Source organism: Aplidium turbinatum, chromosome 4 (assembly GCF_918807975.1).
Source record: "Aplidium turbinatum chromosome 4, kaAplTurb1.1, whole genome shotgun sequence".
In the NCBI taxonomy this organism is placed as follows: Eukaryota; Metazoa; Chordata; class Ascidiacea; order Aplousobranchia; family Polyclinidae; genus Aplidium; species Aplidium turbinatum.
This window is the reverse complement of record NC_137475.1, coordinates 27,780,752-27,808,621: the sequence shown is the minus strand read 5'-3', so window position 1 is coordinate 27,808,621 and position 27,870 is coordinate 27,780,752. Positions and strand designations below refer to the sequence as shown.

The 27,870-nt window shown below is 36.6% G+C and overlaps 1 protein-coding gene across 3 annotated transcripts in view; it reads left to right on the top strand.

The window, feature by feature from the left end:
- Positions 1-1,216: 1,216 nt before the first annotated feature.
- LOC145768545 (uncharacterized) overlaps positions 1,217-27,870 on the top strand; it is a 73,674-nt gene continuing 47,020 nt past the window's right edge. For 2 of the 3 annotated variants that reach the window (XM_082580056.1, XM_082580057.1), the window contains exons 1-16: positions 1,217-2,020; positions 3,355-3,543; positions 4,399-4,590; positions 5,295-5,407; positions 7,967-8,137; positions 8,486-8,632; positions 8,919-9,096; positions 12,678-12,783; positions 15,669-15,889; positions 18,888-19,015; positions 19,495-19,657; positions 20,253-20,451; positions 23,257-23,414; positions 23,730-24,060; positions 26,722-26,856; positions 27,492-27,678. In XM_082580056.1, coding sequence (XP_082436182.1) covers positions 1,465-2,020; positions 3,355-3,543; positions 4,399-4,590; positions 5,295-5,407; positions 7,967-8,137; positions 8,486-8,632; positions 8,919-9,096; positions 12,678-12,783; positions 15,669-15,889; positions 18,888-19,015; positions 19,495-19,657; positions 20,253-20,451; positions 23,257-23,414; positions 23,730-24,060; positions 26,722-26,856; positions 27,492-27,678 — 3,174 coding nt within the window. In that variant the 5' untranslated portion in view covers positions 1,217-1,464. The remainder of the gene's footprint in view (positions 2,021-3,354; positions 3,544-4,398; positions 4,591-5,294; positions 5,408-7,966; positions 8,138-8,485; positions 8,633-8,918; positions 9,097-12,677; positions 12,784-15,668; positions 15,890-18,887; positions 19,016-19,494; positions 19,658-20,252; positions 20,452-23,256; positions 23,415-23,729; positions 24,061-26,721; positions 26,857-27,491; positions 27,679-27,870) is intronic. The other variant, XM_082580058.1, reaches the window with a different exon arrangement.

Genomic DNA, 27,870 nt, shown 5'->3' with positions numbered 1-27,870 from the left:
TCATCTGCTCTTTTATTCCACAATTAAACAAGAATGTTTGGTATAGCCGCCTTGCAAACCAAACAAGAAAGCAATCATATAAAAATTTCCACATACGTCCTGATTGTGGTTCTTGTATTGTGTCAAGTCCAGCAATATTTTCACAGATTCGCGATCTTTCATTTAAACAGAATGTGCAATTTAGTGGCTAAAACCATCCAGCTTGAGCCACTGGGGCGCTTCATTTGCTTTTATAATTTTTTCTTACCAAATTATCTATTTCAAAACATGCTTACCTTATTAACTACACACTGTAAACTCAACTGGTTACTAACGTCCGTATCGTCAACGTCTGACTATGATATAAATAACAAAGACTTAGCCACTGGCCCAACTCTCCAAAAAAATGTGGCCAGTTGTAACCAGCCAAAATTTTAACCTATTAGGTGTTGAAAATTTCCACGTTGCAAGTTTGTAGCTTTTCACCGTCATCTAGCAAAGAGATAAAAAGGAATAATAAATGACTTAAGCAGGTTGTATGATATCTAACAGCAATTTAAAGAAAATTATAACCCCAATTAATGCACAATGTTTTGACAAATTTTCAAATATCAGTGAAAATGTGTTTTTGCAAATATTTTCCAAACCATTGACACTAGACAAAAACTAGCACCAAATTTGGCATCAGCGACCCAAAAAACATATAGAAACACTGAATATAACAGATAAACAAAAAATTGTTGTCTTGTGAAACAAATGTAGCCTATATTTCGCACTGTTTATCATGTCAACTGTAAAGGGTCGCGGAAAATTTTAGGAGATTAAAAGGGGTCGCCAGCAAAAAAGTTTGGGAAGCCCTGGTTTAGACTGTTGTTTTATAGCTTAGGGCGCTACATGTTAAGCTGTTCAAAAAGATAATAGTTTTACGAAAAGTTGGAATTAACACAAACTCTTTTGTACTAAACACACAACCACTCCAACATTTTTTGTGATTCCTTTTTTTATTACTCACAACACAGAAAAGTTTGTTTTTTAAAAACAAATAAAACCAAGATAAGAAATTCTGATTGGAGGCCGCCATGAGATGTGCGCACTGTTAAGTATTGCAATACTTGTTTTGTTGCATCATAAACACCATTTCTAGTGTAACTGTTACTTAATAAATGGTGTAAAAAATTGGATGTCAATGTAGAAATCCAAATTTTCTTGAAAAAAAAACGAAGTTACAAGACAAGAATTTCTGCAGCCGCAAGTATTTTTAAGACGTACAAGTGTTTGGGTGCTTGTATAGCACTAAGACCATCTTTAACAATTGATATGAACGCATGAACAATTTTGCTCTGAAAAATTGCTTGGCACATGTTACTGTAATTAATGGTGTAATGCAAAACAACTGCTTAAAAATATTTAAAAACTTTATATGCAAAAGTTATAAAATTAATTTTTTTGACTTCATTTTTGGAACGAAATAAGGCTTGTTACGTCATGGAAGAAGTAAAACAAGTACAGGACGAAAGAAGCGACAGTGTGCAATTTCAAAAGCAACTGCAGAGTGCCAGAAAGGCTAGTCTTGCCAGATCAATGTACGAGCGGGAATCTACTCACAGCGGCTTTGAACTGCAAGACCATGGCAATCCTTATTCCTTTTGTAGCTATACTATTTCTCGTTACAATGAGTTTTTACGGGCTTACTTTTCCTTTGTCATAATTTATCATACTATTACTCTCTGCTCTGACTCCTACATATTTTTTTTTCAAACTTCCGTGACCTTATACACAATTAACACCAGCTCAGATCTGTTGTATATGATTGTAGTCATACTAAGGGCAAGAATGGGTAATATTTGCAACGGAGTGGAAGAAAGAAACTTGATAAAAGTCAGGGTTATTTATTACAAAAGTTTTGCTATAATATTGGATATGATAACCTTTCTGCCTCTCGGTCAACTTTATTGGATACTACCTGGAAGCGACGAGCTGTATCAATCAATTGGTCGACAAAAGCAGTTCTTGCGACTACATTTCATCTTGTGGTATATAGGTGAGTAACTTTCAAATCGATTAGAAGTAAAGCGTTTGCTTACTCGAACTGATTGAAACAAAACTACTGTATAATTTCGAAATATTACTTTTAGCCGAAACAATTTCCTTGTCTTGGCAATGGTTTTTATCAATATAAAATTGATTTTTTTTGATTAATAACTCGTAAGGAAAACAAAATGTAGGCCTATAGGAGAATTTCAAACTAGAAGCATTCCACAATTTTGAGGCCTTATCGCTTTAGCAGGTGTTTTTCAATAACTTACCAAGTTACATGAAAAAATACAAAAAATCGACGATTTACATGATCATTCATGCTTACAGCTAATTGCTGGTCAACACGTAATTTGGAAATGCATAGGTTAGTCAGCAGCCTAGTAGCATTCATATAGTTTTGCCATAACTGTGACAACGAGATATTGAATAAAAATAAACAATGTAAGAAATTCCTCTCAAAAATTATACTTTCAACTTTTGATAAAATTTACAGAAAAACATTGACTTATTACGGTAGATTACACAACTTTTCTAATGCGCATCTATGTCATCAATCGTCATAAGTGTGTCGTGAGTTCAGTAAATTTTAGAAAAAAAAAATCGAGAACTACTGGCCATGGAACAGAATTTTTTGTGCGGCTAAAAAGTGAGAAAGTAATTTAACATTCCAAGTAAACACGTTGTTTACTCACTGGTTATACATAACTAGCCTCCAGTGTTAATAGAATTATGAGATGAAATATGTCTTGAATACTAACCTATAGAAAAATGTGGAGACACTTAGGAAATATTGTTGGAATTTCCCTGTTATGCAACAGCAGTGGCGTTGACATGGGGGGAAAAAAATTTGAAATTTAATTTTAAACTAAACCTTATTGTACTCTAACCTCTACAAAATCTACTTTTAAATTTGATGATTTTGGTCAAATACAAAGTGCTCGTCACGAAATGAAAAGTGTATTGTACTTGTACCACATATAGTGTACAAAGAGCGAATAAAACAAGGCAAAATTTGTCAACAATTTTTAGAGGCAAGCCTCTAAATCTCTTATACCACATAGCTTCATTTTCGCACTTTAATTTTATTAGTGTTGATTCAAATTAGAATTTTTGCTTATCTGAAGCTCTACTGCCTCCTCAAAATCTATCTTTAGATCTTTTCCTGGGCTACCTTTTAATTGAGCCATAAATTGACACAATTTTGTGCTTTTTCAAATTACGTGTTGATGTTTGTCAGAGCATTATAAAAGTAAGAAAAAGGCAGTTGTTTTAAGCATTTTTAAGCTTAAAGCATATCTACAGTAAGCATTTTTGTTTTTCCCTGCACTTGATTGACAGGTTTGAGAGAGAAAGAGCCAGGTTCCAGCACATTTCTTTTTCGTTCGATCAAGTATTGCATCTTATCAGTTCTAACTATACAACTTTTGGCTGGGGGATGGTTCTTCCTGGCTTGTCGTCGCGCTGACGAAGAAGCCTTTAGTTTGAGTCAATGCATGAACTCAAGTTGGATATTTCAGCTACCAGAAAGTAAGTAAACCAGTGAAGCATTTTTTTAAAATGCAAGTCTTTTCCATCTACATGTGTGAGTCTGATTGTTTTTCCTTTTTTGTCAATAAAGATTAAAATTAAAAACACAGCAGCAGTCGAGGATGTTCTTCATCAATAAAAGTGCCACTCACTAAAGCTTGTTACCAAGATGCAGCACCACTTAATCAACTTACTTACGCTATAGACATTGTTTGGGTTGCAAGAATAAATATATTGAAATGAATAGATTACTAATTTTGACCTAGGCCATGTGTACCCCAAACCCTGATCTCCGATCGGGAGAGGAGCACTGTCATTGAAGGGCTTACTCATTTTTGCATTTCAGCTTCTGTTGACCTGAAACTATGCATTACTGCTAAATAGGTTGTCAATGCGTAATATTTACCAGAGATGTCCGGATTTTAAAATTTTTAAATCAGTTTTCAACTTAATCTAAAGCGAAGTTAAAATCCGGATAAGCATTGTAAAATCTAAATTTGGTTAAATCCGACAATAAGTTAACATTATAGGATAACTCTAACAGTAAAATTTTCCATTTGTGGCACGCAAAGAGCCACAAACTGGTACTTTCGCCAACCTTACCAAAGCGTGAGCAGTGAGCTATGCCCAATGCAACAGCAAGGTGTCTCCAGTAAAGTGCGCAATCGGCATAAGCCAAGAGCGTCCATAACTGCAGACAGTGGCACACCGTTTCGGCCTTACAACCTCTGAGCCTCATCGCTGCACGAGGTACACTGGATGTGACCACGAAAGTATGTACCCTTGCCTCGCGATTTTACAATTCGTATGTAGTTTGTTTAAATTGTAAAAAATGTATTTACAATGTTTCAACAGATGTTTTGGAAAGGGTCTGGGGTCAAAATTTTGACAGAGAAGTTGTTTTGGACAGCGAAGTAAGTTTTCTACGCAACCCTTACGTCACAAGTTTGTATTGGTCATCGGCCACAGCTACATCCACTGGCTACGGAGATATCCACGCTATTACGGTGGCTGAAAAGATCTATTCTATCTTTGCCATGATAGTTGGTATGCTGGAGCCTTAATTGTTTCTTTAGTAAAATATCTTATGGTACGGTAACTTACCAAATGTAGATACTAACGATCTGTTTTAGCCTGATGCTGCTAGTTTGCGGTGGTAGTAGCAGTAGTTGTGAAGTAAGCAACGATCATGCCGCTAAAAGTGAAACCCAGTCACACAGCGAACTAGCAGCATCAGGCTAAAACAGATCGTTATTACAGTATCTGCATTTGTGAAGTAAGCAACGATCATGCTGGTAAAAGCGAAACTGAATCTATCGAATTCTTATGGTAATTGTTAAATGGGATATTGTCAATAACGTCTTCACAAATTTGATGTACGAGGGATTGCAGAATCTATCATACATGATGATGAGGAGTTTATCTTACTTGGCCATTTATGGTTGCGACATCAACAGATTAGTTTATAAACAAAGCCAAAAGAGTAATCGAGAACGTAATGGCACCATTTCGGCATGGTCCAGCCTTGACATATTGCCTACGCTAGTCTAATTAACAATCTTATCAGAAGTAGTTAAAACGAAAAATTTTTGCGGAGACCTTTTAACGTTTCAAATTCTTAATTTTTTGAGAAAGATAGCAAATGCAAAAAATAAATGCGTTTATCAAATTTATCTAGTTAAGGCCATGATTTTCGCGGTTGCTTCTTTGTATTGTTGATAAGACTTAGTAGAATTGTTCGGTTTAATTAGGAATGTCAATTCTGTACGGTATGACCATGGGAGGAATGACGTCAATGCTGACAAATATTGATGCTCAAAGATCCACGTTCATTCATAGATATCAAGCTTTTCAAAACGAAGTAGTAAGTTTTTTGTCTTGTGTACCCTTACAACAAGTCACGCATTGGCATTTTTGAAATATTGTACTAGGTACAGCAGCTTACTGGACAAATTTGTTATTAGCCATTTTGTTTTTCAAATCAAAATTTGTCGCAAAATTCCTAATAAGATGCAGTAATAGTTTATAATGGCTAATCCAATACAATAATATTATGCAAACATCATTTTTATCCTTATAGAAAAAGCATTATTCATAAAGATACAAGAATGAAAGTTGTTTTTAATTTTTGCGCTACACAGTAATCTGTATTTTTAGCTTTAAACGCTTAAAAATAGGACATTTTAGTGATTTAAGTCCCTACAAAAAGGGACAAATGAAGATGCTCTTGTAGAGCACTAGTTTAAAAAAAAAACTGACTTGCAAAGATGCAAAATTTCTCCGCTCCTAATATTGATCAAATTAAAAAGAAAATGAATGATGGTGAAGGTATGGAAACCAAAAAAATTAAAGAGTGGAAGAGAACGCAAAACCTCACCCAGGCTTGATAGGAAGATATTGAAGATACTTCTTGGTGAAAAAAAAGGAGAATTTTTAAGGAAATTTCATCAGTTTTAGTCAGTCAGATATTCTAAGTATCAAAAAGTCAATAGAAAGTTATGTGAAGTTAGTGTGAAAGCGTATCGACCCAGAAAAAAAAACCTTGCCTGACTGACAAGATGAACGCATTTAGTCCTTCATGGCAGTGCCGGTCTTTGGGGTTTGCAAACCGTGCGATCGCACAGGGCCCGCAAATTAGGGGGCCGCAATTTACTCAGAAAATGCAGTAATGCAGTAAAATGTAGTAATCCGAAAAATGCCAAAGAAAACATGATCTTATCCTTTTGCTATGCCACCGGACAACACCATTTTACAGTATCACTGATTTCCCTAACCACGAATTTTTTTCCTAAACACGAAATATTTTTTTTCACCCACTCTAATTCTGAATATATATATTTTTGGTTGTAATCACTTCTAGCTACTTGCGTCTACTTTACAAAAAATTAATTTCAGCTGAAAACTGGGACAACTTCAAACATACTGACAAAAATCGTGATTGAGAGCAAGGATTTAGCGGTTTACGGAAAAATCCATAATGCGTAATTGCACAGTTGGAGAAATTCGTGGATACTAGGCTACAAATCTTTCAATTGCATGTTTATTTTGAAATAAATTTAATTACATTTGACATTGTTAGCTCCTCAATACCTATTGATTATTTTCAGATAGTTTCATCTAAAATACCCACCAAACCTTGGCGTAGTGGATCCCAAAAACGATGTTGGTCCATGGGACAATATAAATTACCACGGGATCTGCAATTTTCCTAATTCTTCAAATATCTTGATTCGCTCTGCATGACTAAAACTCTATCAAGCTAACTAACTCTATCAGGCTTGAACAACCATAGATGTGAAGTGAGGTTTTGCATGCCAAATTAAAAAAAGCCAGTAACCACTCGCCTACCTCTCTTGTCTTGCGCAATCAATTTCCCGAACCGCAAAACTTACTATTTCCATCTAGCGGTTGCTTTTTTGAACTTTTATTTGTCACATGGCGCTAGAGTATTACTTCCCGATTCCATTGCTATTTCACTGGTTATAGTAGGCTCACCAGAAGAGAATTTACAGCAAAGTTAGTGCAGACGGTCAGAAGTTTTCAATTTGATTTGCGAAAGGTTTTTGGGCCTAAGTCAAACATTTGCTGATTGTTGAAATCTGAAAAGCGATTTTAGTCCAATTTTTAGTGCAGAAATAGCGATAGCAATTTTCTTACCTATGCCAATTCAGTTTTTGAATTTAAACAAACATTAGCCTGTTTATGTTGAAATTCGTGTTTCGAGTTATTTCACTAAATATTCGTGGTTAGGAAAATCACATATAATATTCATACACAAATTTTTGTTGCACATGCTCTCAGAATGCACCAAATTCAAAGTAATTTATCAAAAATTTCTGGGGGATGCCCCCCAGACCCCCGCCGCTGGGTGTCGCTTACGGCGATCACGCTGTCAGGCTTCGCCCGCTGGCTGTCAAATCCCCCTTCCCTTTCAAAGTAGGCTACCTAGCTACGCTACTGAATTGGATCATTGTCATTGGGGGCCGCAAAACATATTCCGCACAGGGCCCGAAATACGCTAAGACCGGCACTGTTCATGGGATGCTCATATGGTGATTGGACTGTACAGGATTGGGAATGGGTACTGGTACAGTGATACTGGTACAGTACCACAGTATTAATTTTGCACCACTGTATTTCAAACCAACTGCAATGTTCGTTCTTTTAAGGTAGAATTTTTGATAAATATCTTGAGCTGTTCTGGATAACACAGTTCAAAGAGAAGGGACAAGCATTGAAGTTAGATTTTTGACCTACCCGTATGAGACCAACAGTCCCAAAAAAAAAGAAAAAATGGTGTGGGGTGCTATTTCCATTCATGGTCTCAGCAGTGTTTAGTGTTAAAGGAAGCTATATTAATTATTATTATATAATTAAGTTTATATAATATTAAGTTTTATTAGCCTAACTAATTCTTTTTCAGAAACGAATGAAAGTGTCAGACAATGTGAAAGATATGTGTTTAAGTTACTTTGAATATATTTGGTATCGATGGGAGGGGGAAGACATCTACGCCAGTGGATTTTTAGAACTTTTACCGGAGTCTTTAAGAGCCAGTTTTGCCGAGGCCACTTTTCACACCTTGCTACACAAAGTGAGACTTTATTGCTAGTGACTAACAGATTATTTCAATTGCTCTGTGATGATATTACATTCGAGGTTAAATGAAACGGTATCAGCGCGTCTTGTATTCTTTCCCCAAACCCGTAAATGCACGCCTAAACCCGCCTTGAATCTAAAATGAATCCTACAACGTAGGTCTAACTCTAAGACCTAACGTTAACTACAATTCTACATTACCCGGATTGACTTGTCAGACGTTAGTAGTATGATGCCAAAAAGACTAGATAAAACCAAGGACGTATCATGTTATAGTAATAAGCCCGTGTCATTGCCCCACAGTTTTAAAACGTGTAAGCTGATTTATGATGTGACGTTTCAGGCTGATTTGTTGCAAAATACTGGAGATGCATTTTACAGAAACCTTGCTTTAGTTTCAAGGCCAATGGTTTATCTGGAAAACCAGTTTGTTCAGAAGTCTGGGGAAATTGCCGACGAAATGTGCTATCTACAAAATGGAAGTGTTGAGGTGTTGTATCAGATTTAGAATAAAGCTTAGCATTGGATTATAAAATATTATGGTTAAAATGACATAATTGCAATCGCCTTTTCCGCTTATCAGTTGTCATGTTAAGTTGAACATACAGTAAATGCTCAGCCTTTTAAACCCGTAGCAGTTGTAAAAAATATCTTAATGCGCAAAACAAAGTTGTATATATTGACAATAACACCTTCAAGCTGGAAAGATTAAGCCAAAATCAGTAGTTTTACCTTCTAAACACCATGTTCTTTTTGCATTGCAACATTTCCACCAGGTCTTGGATTCTGACGAACAAGGCGTGATTGCGCTTATGCATCCTGGAAAGTTGTTTGGACAAATTCTTCTTGCATTTGATTTACCTCGCATCAATTCTATCAAATGCAAAACTAATTGCGATGTATTTGTTCTCAACAAGCATGATTTCCGACAAGTTCTCTCTCAATACCCCGAATGTAAGCATGAGATTGAGATATCGTTAAATTGGCAGAAGTTTGTAGGCCTACTGTAGAAAAGTGGATATTGTTGATCAATTTTACTACAAATTAAAATCATACAAAAAGCTTAAAAACAAATATACACAAAATAGCCTGATCAATCTTCTATCAAGCATCGAAAAACAATTTTACAATTGTGGTGGAGTATTACTGCAGTTGAGGTCAGAGTTTAATTGCTTCTAACGGCAGCCCATTCTCTGTGCAATCCATACAACTTCATCTTGGAGTAGTAAGAAAAAAAACCTGGAAAAACTAGGCGGGACAAACGTATGACACTTGATTTAACCAAAATTGCAAAGAAAATAGGTTAATGATTGCGTTATCTACAGCCTTGTGCCTTATGTTGAGAAGTTTTGGATAAATAATCATTCAAGCAAAAGTAGTGGTCTATGTTTACCGCCTCGTTAGCTCAGTGGTTACGCGCCTGGCTCAAGATCACGCGGCGCTGGTTCGACTCTCGGGGCGTGCGCTTGAGCAACGCAGGTCAAGGACTGCTCTCCATTCAGCGGCATCTAATGGATGGAATAATTCTCCGTCAACAAGACTTCAACAATCGGAACTTCACTCTGTCAATCTCGGTGACCGGGACTGCGTCAGTGATTCAAAGCCTCTACAAGTATGCGAAACTCCCAAGATTAAGCTTTGCAAGAAGTTTTCTTCCCAGTCCGAGGATAAAGATTCAATCAATCAATCAATCACTGTTCGTTGTTATAGATGGCGTTGATTGGGTACAGCGTTGCAAATGAATCAAAGGTTATCAGTAGCAGATCTGACAATAAGTTTAAGAGGCACCATAACTTTGTTTAAAGGGCGGGGAAACCCAAATTAACTTTGCGAGTTTTTTGTTTCAGCGTGATGTCATTGTGTACAACATGCGTTTTAGCAATAAAAAAATCCAAATTTTGTTGCCCTCGTCTCGCTAAGGCCTCTTTTGCTTGATACCCGTTTGCGAGGTCTCGTTGCGCATCAAGCTGTGATTCTGTTCGCTGTGACGTCACAAGGTACATATAGTTGTGGCCAAAAGTTTAAGACCAGACTTGATTTATGACGATTTTTGCATTACTTCAAAATACTGCATCAGATATAAGATGATGCATAAAGATGATGCAACTGAAACAATATATGATGCAGTATTTTGAAGTAATGCAAAAATCGTCATAAATCAAGTCTGGTCTTAAACTTTTGGCCACAACTATATGTACCTTGTGACGTCACAGCGAACAGAATCACAGCTTGATGCGCAACGAGACCTCGCAAACGGGTATCAAACAAAAGCGGCCTTAGCGAGACGAGGGCAACAAAATTTGGACTTTTTTATTGCTAAAACGCATGTTGTACACAATGACATCACGCTGAAACAAAAAACTCGCAAAAAGTGAATTTGGGTTTCCCCGCCCTTTAAGTATTCATTACAGGAGAGAATAGACGGGACAAATGTTGTGTCTCACAAAGGCAAACGACTTAGCTAGCAGCTGGGAGATATCTTGACCCAGCGTTTCTTCGTATGAAAAAAGCTCCATGAACTCGTAATTTGTCGTGTTTATTGTTCGGCTGGACGTAGAGATACAGATTTTTACACAGTTTGAGATACATCTCTAGCGTTGAATCCATCACAAAAGGGCCTATATTCTGTCAGCTACAGTACCCAAAATATTAAAATTTTATTGCGACCATACCAAATTGTTATTAGGTTATTATCCAATTTTTGTTTCAAGCACATCTAAAAGTTCACGCTTTGTCGTTTTTACCTTTTTCTAGACCGCTGTGCTAGGGCGATGGGCCTATGTATTGTTTTCGCTGTATTGGTCAGAATTAAAAACAAACTGCATTGAACCAAACCAAAACAACTGAACTAGAATGAGTTAATGCAATTAACAATTTCATATGTAAAATAAGCCAAGCAAATAGAACGTTTAAAATCTAGTTTTAAAGTTAAATTTGAAGAAATACCTAACTAATCAAGGAAGCGATACGTATTTAAAACTTATAGCAATGTGGTGGTTTGGTTTTGTTGGTTTTGAATCTTTATCCTCGGACTGACAAAGTCTTAACTCTTGATAGGTTATACCTGGTAGCAGTGGCGGCTCGTCATAAGGGACTGCGGGACTGCAGCCCCCCCCCAACATTTTTGTGCATATGTGAGTTATATTACATATAGATAGTTTTGCCATGTTTTTTTAATTTATTTCGCTTGAAGAATTAAAAAACTCTTAATACTAATTTTTTTTTGTAAAAAAAAAAATTGTGTTACAAAAATTAATTGGCAACTCTAGGTCTGCAAATTCTGCAGGTCCGGTGTTGCTTGTTCTTTTTTTATGACGTAGGTTTTTCAGAAAAAAGTTTTCTAGCGTCACTGAACAAGCGCTGTAGGGACTGCAAATAGAACAGACCCTGGTCAGGTATTCCAACTTTGGTTCTCGTAAATCTTTAGGGTAAGCGTGTGGAAGCTATCGGTGATTAGGTGAAGGGATCTTAGATTACTTTACTTGATCTGTGTTTTGAGAAGTCACTGAGACAGACTAGTTTTGATGTGAAGTAAAGCCAATTACTGTAATTATTGGTGCTCTTTCACAATTCGTCATTTTGGGATGATGACGTCATCAAACGTCACACATTTTGGAATGGACTATTATAAAGGAGGAAGTATGGGGTGGAAATGCACAGAAAAACACCTGAAGGAAATGTCTCCCATTTATTCATTTGTTGTTCAATTTCAACAAATTTGCTATGGTTGGAAAGCACAAGCATAGATCTAACCAACTAAGTCAATAGCAAGTCCCAAAATAGTACTAGCTTTATCTGGTGACCACCTAAACTTGACCAAATTCAAGCCATTATCAAAAGTTTACTTTGAATGATAAAAACATTAAACCACAGCCAATTAAAAGAACATGTTACTGTGTTACTATTTACTAACCCTAACTCAGTGCATATATAACTCAGTCCGGTACAGGTTTATAATTATTTATATTAGGTTAGCCTACTGGTTGATGCAGCCCCCCCATGTTTTGAGACCACGAGCCGCCACTGCCTGGTAGTTTCGCGTAGCCTACTTGTAGAGGTTTTTGACGCATGGCCGGTTACCGAGATTGGCAAAGTGAAGTATCTGATTTGTTAAAGAGTTGTTGCCGGGGAATTATTCCATCTATTAGGTGCCGCTGAATATAGAGCAGTGCTTAGAATGCGTTACTCAAGCGCACACCCCGAGAGTCGAACCAGCGCCACTTCATCTTAAAGTTTCTTTGTTCACGCAGTCACGCGCTAACCAACTGAGCTATCGGGGCGTATTTAGTTGTTGTGACTGTTACCAGCTTGCTTCTCAAAGATAGTAATCTAATTTAAATCAATGAATAATTATTATTATTTATAAAACACCAAAAGAAGCTACGGATGAGCTTCCTGTTAGATGAGCGACTGAACGTGCTATGCGACTGAACAATGTTTTTGATGAATGTTATTGCATCATATACCAGCAGGAATACTAAGCAATGTCATTCTTAAACAATGACCCTATTGATTGTTTTACACAATGCTTGCAGGTGCCAAGAAATTTGTTGACGCAGTCAGTCAGAAGTGCAAAGGCACGACAAAGGTTTGGCCAATGGAAGCACCTAAATTCGACGACTTTTTCAACTTCATTGAGAAGTAATATTGCTTTTGATTATTAGGCCTAGGCAATCATTTGTCAACAAATCGTCTCATTACAGTTTTGACAAGGCTTTTATTGCCCGGTATCTGGTAATTTTTACGTTTGAACTTAGGGTTGTGTGCAACAACAATTACTTTTTAAAAATTAAACTGTCGTAAGTGCTGTGATGATATCTAGAATGCCATTTAGTATTGTTTAAGGTTTAAGTAGCCTATGTTAGTTACCGTACTAATTTTCTCAGTACTAAAACAATAAAAATTGCTATTGAAAACTGTTATATATCCTTATAGCAAATAGACCGCCGCGGAGACGTTCAGCAAACACATTTGACCGACAATGAGTAGAAAATTTGGTGGGCTTGCTCAGGGAATATAGGATTCTTTTGTTCACCTTGCTTGTAAAAGACTTAACAAATTATGCGTTACTTTACAAAATTACATTTTAGAGATGATTCTGTTTTGTTATGAAATATTTTGCGTTTAAATCGATGTCGTTTGTATGAAAGCCAATGTAGTCTTTGACAAACTATAGATTAGAATCTATAGATGCTGAACTCGTGAATTTTTTCAGCATTTCCTATTGTCACAATCAATATGCGTAGTCTCACGTAATCCGACTATACAATTTTTGTTCTAGAATGGGTGAATTATTTTATTGCATAACTTTGTTGTGGTGTTTTGATGATTATTGACCGATAGTAACCTTTTCTTACGCAATCTGTTATCGTGAAATCTGATTCTAGAAAGTTTATGTGTATGTAACATTCTGGAAACTTCTTATTATTGATCAAAACAAATGTTGACCAGAAGATAAAATATTACTTGTGATGTAATATTACCCTAGTTTCTGGAAGCTTCTGATCCAAGCAAACTTGTTATAAATAGCTGCATGATTTGTTTACAATTCATTACTACTGTAGAGTTATTGCTAGAGTTGTGTATTATGAAGATCAGAAGTTGTAATGAAAAGAATATTGAAAACGATTGTAGAGTTTCAGCCGATATTGAATGGATTGTAAAAGGCGAAGTTATTGCCTCTTGTAAAGTAGCTGTTGCAAGTAGTAGGTTAGTGTATATTTATTTTGACATCAAATTCTGTACAGCAAACGATTGCGTTGGTTTCATAATAAATCATTTAAAATATATTAAATAATCTAAAGTTTTTGGACTTCTTTCCATTAAATGGACAGAAAGATCTTTCGAATAGGCCAAGGACTCTGTAAACTGCTCCTTAACTATAAGATTGCCAATCCATCTAGTGATTGTTCAACCCCCAAAAGTTCAAACCATTTTAGCAAAAGGCTTCATATACGTTCAATAAACTGACCTGTGCTTTCACGTTGTTCAGGCTTTGCTTCACGGAATCTCTGTCGATGTCCGTACTCGATAAAATCATAACGTCTAAACAGAGCTAACTTCAATCTGTCGTAGTCCATTGCATCTTCTTGCAAAATTTTGAATATACATCTAGGGCTTGACCCGTTAATACCATGCTTAACTGAGTAGCCCACTTTGGCTTCGGCTTCTCCAACTTTGCTATTCCAGCATATCGTTCAAATCTTAATAAATAGCTTTCTAAATCATCTTTTTCATCGACAAACGACGGAAAATCTGGTCGTCTAACTGGTGCCATATTAACATTTTCACCATTATCGTTTACAGTCATAGATCGCTCAACGATATCCAGCTTCTTGCTTTCGAAATCTCCTCTTAATTTTTCTAAATCAAGTTGTGCTCTTCTCTTTTCAGCTTCTTTTTGTGCTTTGTTCTCATCAGCTTCTGCTTGTCTTGGTGTTTTTTTTCTCTTCAGGTTCTGCTTCTCTTTGTGCTCTTTTCTCTTTTGCTTCACTTCGTTCTTTTTTCTTCAGCTTCTGCTTCGTGTTGAGGTATTTTCTCTTCAGCTTCTGCTTCACACTGTAGTCTTTTCTCTTTAGCTTCTAGTTGCGCTCTCTTCTCTACTCAGCTTCACGTTGGAGTCTTTTCTCTTCAGCGTCTAATTGCGCTGTTCTTTTTTCAGCCTCTAGTTCAGCTTTGCTTATTTCACGAGCGGCTCTTTTTTCTTCTCTTTAGTCAGTTTATCGCTGAGTTTTTTGGTTCATTATCTTGCAATATTCTTCTACCGTAAATTGGGACTTCTCGCTATTCAGGCTCATTTGTTCGGCCATGCTCTGTAGATCTTTAATCATCTCAGTTTTGACAATATCTGTCATTTTGACTGCTTGTTATTGATTTTCCTTGAATTTATCTTCAGTAATCCTGGACGAGCCCCAGAATGTCACAATTTCTTCTAGTTCTTAAACGTAAAGAATTTCGGCAGGATTGATGACGTAGTTTATTGGGATAATCAAGCTTTCAACAATCAAATAAATGGTCGAACAATTTTATTTATAATCAAAAATTTGATTTTATTATGTACCGTACTAGAAATGGTGAACTATTCGTCAGTTTAAGCATTTTCATCTATCATTTTACAAGTAGAACTATTCGACCATTTATTTGATTGTTTAAAGTCTGATTATCCCAATAACCTACGTCATCAATCCTTACAAAGTCTCTTTACGTGTAAAAACTATAAGAAATTGTAACACCTATGTCGTGCAATGTCTCAAAGTTTACTTGATTTATTCTTCTGTAAATACGTTAAACACAGTCCTTTGTTTTAAGTTTGAACATTCAAAAAATATCTACTAAAATACACATGGTTTAAAATAACTGCACACAAATTTATGATAAATCAGCAAGTGAACTACACCTGCACAAAAACAAGACAGTAGACTTAACTTACTTGATCATTGTATTTTTTATACAAGTTTGCTGTGACTTTCTCATGAGTTATAAAATAAAAGCAAACTTTATAAGATAAAACTTGTTCTATTTTTTAGGAAAGACAGGCTTGCAAAAGATGTCATGGCTTCACTTCCTAGACAATCTATTGCTGCTAGATCTGCAACATCGCCAAGCATATTCTCTTTAACTGGGAAAATAACTCGACGGATGACAACAGTTTCTTCAACCCAATACAAAGGAGTGGCATTACCTCGTCTCGAAATGTTTGGAATAAAAAAACAAACCAGTGTTTCTTCCAAAGCAACTTGCATGACAGGTAGAAATATCGTTTATTCTAATTGCTTAACCGCTAAATAACCTATCCTGCTCTGTAAATGAAGAACGGGCAAGAGAACGCAAAGACAGTTTGGCTGTCAGTATGTAGAGCCATGCACCAGGTTTCACACATTTCCATGCAGTGACATCTAAAGAGTAGAATGTATTGCAGACAACGCCACTTTAACTGCTAGTGGAATTTTCAGCTGCTAAACTACATGACCGGTCAGCATCAGCATCCTTATTTGAAACTCTTAATGCTCTGCCCTAACCAACCTATACTAAGCCTTGAAATTTCATAAATTGAATAGTTTTCCTTAGAAAATGACAGTTTTCATCCAGCAATATTTGCGTTGCTATGGTGAAGTCGCCGCCTTCTTTATTGGAAAGCCCAAACAAAGAATTTCTAATCCGGTGCGGAGACTGGAATGGACATGTAGGGGGAAGCTGCTGCTGTCTACGAGAAAGTACATGCTGGGCGTTCTTATGGTACACGTAACACAAGGAGAGAACGCATAGGCTACTTGAGTTTGCCACTGTTCACAGTTTATAATTTGTGGTTCAGGAAGAGGGATAGTCAGCTGATAACCTACGAGTCTTGTGGAGCTAAAACACAGCTGGACTACATTCTTGTGAGGAGAAAGAACCTGAAACGAGTTGACATAAAAGTGATCCCCGGTAGAGAATGCGCCCTCCAGAATCCCCTTCTGATAATATGCGACTTATCAATCGTCATTCTTCACTCAACTAGGCACAAATTTAAGCCCAGGTTGAGAACTTGCAAATTGAAGAACCCAAAGTTTAATAGAAATTCCATCACGCCTTCGTGGAAGAACTGGATGATGCACATCCCGAAACTATAGATGAGCGCTGGTGCAAACTGAAGAAGGGACTCGATAATGCCGCAAGCAGAGTATGCGGCTACTTACAGAACTGATAATGGCACAGATAAACCTGGTGGTAGAATGCTGACGTCAACATAGCTGTTGCAGAAAAAGCGATGTTTCAGGCAGTGGAAAAAAGGAGACAGGAAACAAGACTACATTGAAGCCAAAAGTATAGCCAAACAAATCATATATCGAGCAAAAAAATCCACATTTAAACAAAAAATTAAACGATTTAGATATCAAAAGTGACCAAATGTTTTGCCTAGCTAAACAGATGTAAAAAGAAAATGAAGATGTCATTAGTGATAAATGCATAAGGGATGATGACGGTAACCTCTTGCTTGATGACAAGAGTAAGAATTTAGCTTGGAAGCGATATTACGAAAAGCTACTTAATTGAAGAATTATCTTGGAACCGTAACAACTTGTTCTCGGAACTTTCTGTCCAAGGTCCATCCATATACATCACTAAAGAGATGATCATTAAGGCACTCAAAAATATGAAAACTAGAAAGGCAGCTGGCCCATCTGGCATCATAGCTGAAATGCTCAAAGCATCCGGCGACACAGGCATCCAACATCATGGCTCTAGCCATTGGTATTATCAGAGAGGGTGCAGTACCAGAAGATTGGGAGGAGAGCATCATCAACTGATACAAAGGTAAAGGAGATTCCTTACAAAGAGGTAACTACACAGGCTTGAAACTATTAGACCGAGCAACGAAAGTGATTGAGAGGGTTTTCGACAGCATTATCAGATACACAGTAGGCTATCCATTGACCACATGCAGTTCGGTTTCATGCCAAAACGAGGCTCTACCGACGACACCTTCATTGTCCGACAACTGCAGAAGAAATTTCTCGGTGCAGACAACAAACTCCATTTTGCCTTTACCTGAAGACTTTGACCGGGTCCTAAGAGAAATTTTCTGGTGGTCCATAAGGAAGCTCGGAGTGAATGGGTGGATTGTTGAACTCGTTCAGAGTATATATAGGCGAACTAAATACAAGGTACGTCTAGAACACAGTCACAATGACGACCTACACGTATATTGCATTTAATTCGCCTATGATGAGATGGATCTGCAACATCAGACCACAAGAGATCCAGTACACTAGCTCAGACAGCCTTCTTGCTAGGCAGGGCTTGCCAAAGATTGAGGATATCCTTCACTTTAACCGTCTCCGCTGTAACCGCTGGATTGGACATGTTTAAAGGAGCGGCAATGGATCATTGCTGAGGTGTTCCATTTCCAACAAAAAAAAAAACCTGACCTGGGTTGATACAATAAATGATGACAGGAAGCGGTGGCAGATGACCAACACTACCCCCTAGATCGTGATGAGTGGAGGCTGTGTATGTGCCTTGCCAGACTCCGTCCTACCCCGACTCCGAGAAAAGGAGGAGAAGGAGAAGAAGAAGGAAAAATAGAAAAGGGGAAGAAGGAGAAAAAAGAGAAGAAAGAGAAAAAGAAAGGATTTTTGTCTGCCTTGTCCTTTTCAAGATTTTGCCAAATTTTTTGGTAATCAGAGTGAAATAATCAAAAATCACATTTTAACATATTTTTCCTTCCTTCCGTTGGTTACACAATGAGTTTCAACATCACAAGGATAGAAAAAAACAAAGAAAATTTGATTCAGAAAACTTTAATGGCAATCTGTTGTTTTATGATCAGGATTTTAAATTAATACAACTACATTCACTCCCAAATATGACTGATATGAATTAAAGTTTAGTTTTTATTGATTTATTTTCGAAATATGTATTATTATGTTTGCCACTCAGTCTGATTGACGTTTTTTTAACATACTTTTCTCCATGTTTTACTGCGTCGCCAAGCCAACAAAAAGCTTTAATATTATTACGTGTCATCAAAAAAAGAAAACGTCTGATGAGTCAGCGAATAGAGAATAGACAATTAAAGATATAGGTCAGCGAACAAAAAGCTTTAATATTATTACGTGTCATCAAAATAAAAAAAATATGATTTTTAGAAAATTTCAGACAGACAGATCGTAAAAATCTGCTAAATGTGACAAACCAAATCGCATCTCAAAGTAGCCATCCAATGAGATACTGAAAATTAATTCAAAGTGGTCTACTTTTTGCAGTATCAGATCCATCGTTAGTGGAATTTTTTGAACAAAATCATCCTCGAAACAGAAAGAGGCACACAATTGCGTCTGGCTACACTCCAGGAAGCGTTGTGAGAGATCTGAAGTTTAAGGAGAAGGTTGCCGTAAGTAAATTTTACATGGACATTGTACAGTGTACACTTGCTCCTAAATCATTTTAGTTAACAATTAAGGCTATGGAATATCATAGACAATTAAAGATATAGGTCAGCGAAGTAAGATTGATTTTGTGAAAATTTTTAACTAGTTGTTAATTGTCACTTCCATTTTTCTAATAATTTTTTAAGTAAGTTAGGTCTAATACAGTAGGACTACTTAATCATCATTAATGTTTCAATGTTTCTTCTAGCAACGATAGTGAGAAATATAGCATGCTGCGTAATAATATCACAAAGTCGTTGACGCACAACGCAAGAGAAAATGGTTCAACTATCATCGTCACTGTATAGAATATTTCAATAATCTTGTAAAATATCAAAAGACATTGAGGATGATACGTTTCTTGTGTGATATTTCATCACAGTGACCTTGTAGTTAGTGTAAAGCATCCTTTGTATACTTTCACCTTAGCTTTTATTTGCAGGAAGCAAACGAAAATGTTTGGATGAAATGGCTTATAAAAAATACGACAATAAACCCTAAAGGACAATTTTATGGGATTTGGAAGGTCTATATATTCTTGCTCAGCATTGTATCTGCACTATTTGGCACTTTGATGGCTTCGTTCGGCACCGTGGTTGGACAAGGTAGGTTTATCAAGACACTTACTTACTGCAACGACGATAGAGGTCGGCTTCACAAAATCAGCTACGGGTCGTCTCTTACCGTGTGACAAGATGGTTCAGATTTCAGGGCAGGTGATGGAAAGCCAGCTGAATGTAGCTTCGTCCAGTGCTGCTATACCATACATTCCATTTAGTGCCTTGGAAATAAGACATTCATGAACGACATGGTCAACCGTTCATTCCTTCGAGCTGCATTCGGAGGCCAATGAGGGAGTCCAACCGTCACCTCAAGCTCAATAGAATTCGAAAAAGAGTCAACCGCTTCCATTTCAATATGCACAAGCGGGGTTGATGGAAGCGATTGACTCTTTTTCGAATTCTATTGAGCTTGATGCAAGGCTTCCGGGGCAGGTTCATACCAGGGGACGCGCCACCGGGTGAGGTATAAAACCATATAGTCTGGTGTCGGTGGCACACCATACTGCATTCTAAGTGTCTTCTATGCAATGTGCTACGCTGGTGGTATGGTTGTATCACTAAATGGTTCTACCAATTCAAAATCAGTTGGTACAAAGGGGTGCTTTTTAATGCCTTTTAATGTAAAGTTTTGTCGCAGAACGAACTTACACTGGAAGAGCTGTAGAAGATCTTGACCTATTGGACATTGCAATCGACGTATGCAACAGTACGCTGAGAAACGAAGTCTTGGCAACTTGTTCTTCTCGGTTTTCCTTTAATCAAACAGCTTTATGCCTTCAAAGTCTTAACACCACGTTTGGAAGAAATATTCTAGGAAATACTGTAGACGGATTTACGTGCGTATTTCATCGATTTAATGTTTTCAATAAAATAAAGGTTTTGTTTTCATCATTAATAAAACACTAGGAGACAGATTTTCAACATTTGTCTGACTGAGTCACTCCCATGAATCCCAATAAAATATTTTTAATAATAAAGCAAAAATACATCAGCTTGAAAGCTTTTAACAACTCATAAAACCATGTAACGGCACAAGACAGGCTTCGTTGTTTGTTGCAGCGCTCGCTGTATATGAATAGTAGGGTGATTCAAAAAAAACAAATTTTTTTTTTCATCATTCTCACCCCTTAGATATGTGATGCATCATGCAAAAACATGTATTCCAACAGATTTTTGAAATCAGACATCATTTAGAGGTGGCACAGCCCATGCAAAATTTTCATAGTTTTCCTATATTCGTTACACTACCAATCTACCATCGTTTTGACCAGAACCACAGAAATTCTTGGTCAAGATGCTACTGTAGAATATATCAAAAACTGGGTAAATATTACAAGCACATGGCAGTAATTTCGTAAACCAGAAGAAAGAGTGCCTGAAAAAGTCATCACCTGGTCTTGCAGCTGCGTTAGATCGCACAGGGGTCACTGACATGAGAGCTGTGTAATATATCAGCAGAAACAGTGGCGGGGGTGGGTGGAGACCCTGCTCAATTCAGGCTAAGTTCTTCTACCATAAGACACCATTGACAAAAGTATCGACTAAACATTAATTATGAATGAAATAAAAGATCAGTTCCATTCTAAAATCCTAATGAGCCATTAAAAGTGCATTGGGATGGCAAGCTCCTCGAAGATCTGGTAGGCAAGCAGCATGTGGACCATTTACCAATACCAGTTTCCGGTCACAGCATTTCCAAGCTTCTCTGGGTACCGAAACTTGCTTCAGGAACTGGAGACATAATGGCAACTGCTGTTTTTAATGCACTTGAAGAATGGGAAGTTAGTGCGAAAGTGAGGGCCATGTGCTTTGACACCACTGCCTCAAACACCGGCCAACACGCTGGTGCATGCACTCTTGGAGCAAAAACTTAGGAAAAGTTGCTTCACTTTGCTTGCAGATATCACATTATGGAACTTATTTTGAAAAGCACATTTGAAACAAAATTTGATATGTCCTCTGCTCCAGGCATCAGCCTCTTCAAGCGGTTTCACGAAAAATGGAACTTTATTGATCAATCCAATTACCAGCCAGGCCCAACTGATGCACATGTCAATAACTTCATCTAGCCAGTTTGTGCAGATCTGTTGACATTTGCAAATGAACAATTGTCTGTAAGACACCCACGAGATTATTACCGAGACCTGCTGGAATTGCTTATAACTTTTTTAGGAGAACAACCTCACAATGGGGTTGCCTTCCGCTGTCCAGGTGCATTCCACCACACTCGATGGATGTCCAAGCCCAAGGTATTGTACTGTTAAAAGATTTGGCTTTTTCGCAGCCAATTTAAGCTGACTCTTTGCTTCATTAGTATATGTGAAAGCATGGATTACTTGCATTTTGCCAAGTGAAGCTCCACGACAAGATCTTAATTTAATGAAATAGCTCTTAGTCTTAGGGTATAAACATATCTGCTCAGGTCTTTCAAAAGCTACTTCAAACAAACTTTCACACCACATATGGTACGGTACGTGTCAGAAGAATTAGTAGCTCTGGCTTTTTTTAATACCTCGGTGAGCTTGGAAACCAAGAGGAAAATGATGAGCTCTCTCAGAATGCAACAAAACCTGGAGGGCAAAAACAACCTCCGTCCAGAATTGCTGAAAAAGAGCTGCAGGACTTTATGTCAAAAGACACTATGGAATTTTTCCATAAGCCAGACATTTCACATGAGCTCCTTTCATTAGATCCGATTACTTAGGATGACAGAGATGATTATGCCAAAGCTAAAACACAGGTGTTGGCTCTAAAAGTGGCTAACGATCATGTCGAACGAGGTGTGGCCCTGGTACAGCGATTTAACAAGCTGCTTTCGGAGACTGAAGAGCAATTTCAGTTTCTTCTTCAAGAGGTGACTGAGCAACAAAAAAATTTCCAGACAGTGTAAGAATACCGTTGTGAGCCAGATTGAAAAACAATAATGTGCATTAACTTTGTGATAACGCTGAACACATATCTACCGTACATTACAAAATAACATTTCTGCATTCATTGAATCTTTGTAAATATTTGATGATTTTTTAAGACAGTGTTTTTGATATTTATCAAGTATTATTGATCCAAGAAAAACGCGAATTTTTTGTTGTTTGTTTTGTGTGTGTTAATTTGTCAGGTTGTATTCTAGCTTTGATAGCTTTTTTTAGCATGTATTTGTGTTTTAGGTGTTGTTCTTCCTTTGTGGAATAATGTGAATCAGTAAATCTACCATTTCAATGACATAATAATAATTATGTTATTTTTTAATAAATTTCATCCAATTTGCAAAAATTGAAACTGGATGTGCCACCACTAATCCTTTAGGTAGGACAAAATTTTTTTAATGTATCATATTATTGCTTTACTCATCACACTTTTAGGGGGTGAGAGTTAAATATTTCAAAAAAAAATTTTTTTTCATCAATTTTGAATCACCCTAATGAATAGGCTATGCATATGGCTGATAGCTGTTTTACCCCTCCTTTCTTGAGTAGAACTTACCCAATGAGAACAACATTAAAGTATCACAGCATGGATACATGGATATTGAGCAGAAGTATAAGTAAACGTGCAGAAAAACGAAAGTTTATTAAGTCATTCAAAGCGTGACATGCAACAAGCAATACAGCAACATTAATGTTTTCTATTGAATTCTTTCGTAGAATTACTGTTCCAGCTACGTACGACCTGACAACGGCGCCTTACAACTCTAGAACAACCGAAGGTCTCATATATATAATTTTTTCATATTTGGTGATTGACTTATCTTTTCTCATTGGAATATTCATTCGATGCAGAAAAGCTCGTTTGACTCCAAATGGTATGTTATAATATTCTTTTCATATTAATTATGAATCTATTATATTGCTATTTTTAAACATAATTCAACTCTACTGTAGCCTATAATAGCTTTGTTTCAAGTATCACTCCACGTGTCCAATAAAATTCAATTGTTGGAAGTAAAATAGTTTATGTTATTTACATGTGTTCTTACGGTCGAAAGTTCTACAAATCCAATAGTGTGAAAATCGTATGGAAAAAAGCTAAGGTATAAGTATTAAGCAGCCTATTGTATAATAATATGAACCCTTAACATGGAAGATCAAGCCTTTCAAAATTATTATTTTATTTTAAGGTACAATCAGCAACTATAAAGAGATCTTCAATCATTATAACAAATGGAATCGTCTATGGTTGGACGTGCTCTGTATTTGTCCGTTTGAGATCTTTTTCTTTGCTTATGGATGCTACCGGATACAACATTACAACGCGATTTGCTTCTTGAGGCTGAATCGAGCTTTCATGTTCTTGCGATGCGTTCCGTCATCTTTTCAACACTGGGAAAGGCGTTTGCATGTGAAGATTGTACGGATCCGTACTTTGAAGTTTGTCATATACATCTACTTCATCACTCACATTTGTGCGTGTGCGCTATTTATTACAGCGTGTGGATTCTTTCAACAATTGTAAGTACACTATAAGAGTCATTATGCCTGCATGACGATGTTTGAATACTTACTGTAAACTTATTGTCACTTTAAAGTTGAAAATTACCTAATACATCCATGCACACACCAGCGGCTGAGATTGCAAAAATCTTTGATCAAAAAGATGACAGCAAGGCGAATGATTGTCCAAAAGAAATCTTTAGATAGTTTGCAGAGTTATTATGAATTTAACTCCACAGAATTGAGCTTGCTGCCGAGCAAGGTGAATTGATTGTTGCAATAAAAAGATAGTAATATTTTAAGCTTATTATATGATACTATATCTATAAAATTACAGACTATGAACTACTTACTGATTAATTTATTAACTCTTTTAAACAATTAGCCTACGTTATATTTCATGTTATTACATCAAAAATATGCATAGTAGAACGACAGAATATAATTCGTTAGTAACTCTAAGTTAATAATTGTAAGCTGGATTACTTCAAAAATTATAATTAAACATTGCTTAAATGTAGTATCAACCGGGTAAACCGTGGCATCAACTTCAATTATTAATTACTTACATCAGTGGTTCCCAACTCGTTTTTAAGGCGACCCATTTAAAAAAAAAATTCAGTTCGGTAAAATCTTGCGACCTAAGCAAATTGTCGTAATATTTTAAAAGCCATACAAGATTGTGTTGCAAACAAACAGCACTACAAAAGCAGTAACTTTTTCCGAAAATATTATGTTTATCAAATCACTAATGAGATAGCTGTGCTGGCTTGCTGTCAGTGAGTTTTTGAAATCGAGGCGTTATTTTGCTTAGGCATAGCCGCATGTCGGCTTTAACTTCCAGCCGGTTTTGCTGTTCAGTTTTCAATACACACATGGCGCTAAATCCAATCTTACAAAGCCAAGTTGTTGCAAATGGAATCTGTTTTTGAATCCCTAATTGTGAAACTGTGGGATACATTTTGTACATGGAAGCCCAAAAGTAGATGTTTGCAGAATCTTTGGGGTATTTGTCTTTGAAGGACGCAAAGGAAATACGGCTTGCTACTTCTGTAGTTATGTCCATAAACTGTTCTGCAACATGAATGGAAAGTTGAGGCAGATCTTTTCCAACAAATGGATCAATTATCCAATCATTTTGGTTATTAAGTGTTAGAGATTCTCCATAGTAGTGCACAAACTTTTTGGCAAACTGTTCCAGGTGTCTAATTATCGCTTGCTCAATATCAACTTCATTACCACAGATATATTGCGTTAGCTGAGGAAATTTATCGCACTCATCTCTGGTGACATAATTTTTCCAGAATATGAGTTTTTTGTAGTAAGCAGAAACTTTTACGGCGCGATCAATCACGGTAAAACCGTTGCCTTGCATATATATAAATTTAGAGAATTCAGAGAGTCAAATATATCGGCAAGGTAAGCAACTTTTGTCTTGAAATCTTCTTGCAAAAACTTCTCGGCTAATCTCACACAGTTCTGTTGCCTCAGGAAGATAGCAATCTCTTCTCGCAAATTAAAAACTTGCTTCAAGACACGACCTCGTGACAACTATCGCACTTCTGCGTGCAACAACAATGCTTGTCACTTGATAATAATCAGAATTCCCAAAGACGAAAACAAATGCCGATTTAGTGGACTGGTTTTGATGAAGTTTACTCACTTCACATCATTCAACACTTCGTGCAGCTTTTTTGCAGCAAAGGCCTCTCTGTGGAGAAAGCAATGAGTCCATACAGCACTTGGGGCTTTGTCTTTGATGCGTTTTACCACACCAGACTATGCGTGGTCCAACGTGTGGAAAACTTTGTCATAGTTTGTCCGACATAGCGTTCGTGACATATAGTGCACGTTACAATATATATCCCGTAACTTTGTCAAGTTAATTTATGTTTGAGACTGAAAGTTTTGTTGGGTTTACATTTAATAATAATAATAACAATAATAAAAGCGAAAATTGTTAAAACTTCTTGCACTATACGATCATGCTACGAAGCTTTCCGATGTCTCGACATGAAACGCTTCATGACTTGTGTTTATATTTTCCAGTTTTTTGATTGATCTCATCATGTTTTAAATTTTTCTTTTTATTGTTATTTTTTTTCGCCTAAGATACAATATGCATGAAAAACAAGCGACCCAAAAAAATTACCAGGCGACCCAACTTTGGGTCGCGACCCATGAGTTGGAATCACTGACTTACATTATTCAACAATAAATTGTAAACTAAAAATTTACAGAAAAGACTGTTATGAAGGTTTAGTTAACTATCGCATGGTGGTGTAGGCCTGCTAATATAAAACGCCATGTAGACTAGTCTAATACTGTCGTAATGCAATTTTTATTTTGTATCAAAATTATACAGGCCTACGTGGGTGCTTGCTTGAAACATCGTGCACTATAAAACAAAATTTAGATAAAATTTCCAAACAACCTAAAAAAGAATTGTAAAAGCTTCAATTTAGGATTGTGATGTTTTTTGGCTTGTAATTATTATTATCGTGATTGAATTTTTTTTGTAAAAAAATAAGCAAAAATATTTCACTCAAGTTTGCTTCGTTGTGCTACTTGATATTTATTTCTGCTCTTTGTAACTTACTATTAGATCTCGATAAAATCTAGTTGAAAGACATGTTCTGCTGCTTGGAATCATCAACAATTTTTCCATATGCTTTTCAGAGGAAGACAAAAGATCACGTCCAAATGCAGATTTGCTACATGGGCATGGGTGTATGACATCTCATTTAACACAACCCGTTATCAGGACTACATAATAACAATGTACTGGACATCAACAACGATGACAAGCACTGGGTATATGAAGAGAAAACGTTGCTTTATTCTCGGGGAAAAACTGATAGAAACTTTTAAAAAATAAATAAGACTGTTCACTAGACGTTTAATTCAATAACATGATACGCTTTTCTGGTATAATACAAGCTAAAGTATGTAGTGTTTAGCTTATGAAAACTTTCAAGTTAGGTTAATTTTAAGCTTTAAAACTAAAAATATGCGACATGTTGTAATGGAAAGGACCCCACAATAAGGCACAAACAAAAACAAAGTTTGCATTCATTTACTGTTGAGTTACAAACTAAGATATTCAATTCCGCCGTCCAAATAACAGTTGAACGATAAAATAGGTTTGAAGATGTTTGTGAAAAAACATTTGGTTGGTTTCATCTTTCGTTGCATTTTTTTTCCAATTTGTGATTAAACGGCTTCGTGTATTTGGTTTTGTTAGGTTGAAATAAGACTGAGGTGGTTGTTAGAGTGCATCGATGTTTTGGGTGGCTGTTCATGTTTTGTTTTTTCAAACTGCACTCATAACATTGAATCGTTCTCTTGATTTAATGCTGCTGCAAAAATTCTTGCAAGGTTTGCTTTTTTGCAGTTTACAGAATTTAATTTCGCTTTGTTTAAAATAATTTTGTTGAAAATGCTATCAGGTATGGCGATATTGCAGCGAGCACAACACAGGGAAGGATTTTTGCACTAATTACAATGATCGTGGGTACTATTATGTACGGATGGCTGGTCGCTGTTATAGCATCCACGCTATCGAACCACAGCAGTGCGAGAGTAAGCTTCAGCAACTCAATGTTGGACATGGAACGGCATCTCAACATACACGCGGTGAAATATTGAAACTATTATAGAATTTTTATTAAACAAGAAACCACGAATCTAAATTGTTTTTATCAATGTTTGTATTTGTACATATCCACGTTGAGAACTGACGGTGCTGTAAGAGTGAAATGCTCTTTTTCATCAAGAAACCTGAGCTATTAAATTGATGCTGTTCGGCAATGTAGCAATCTGTTGTTT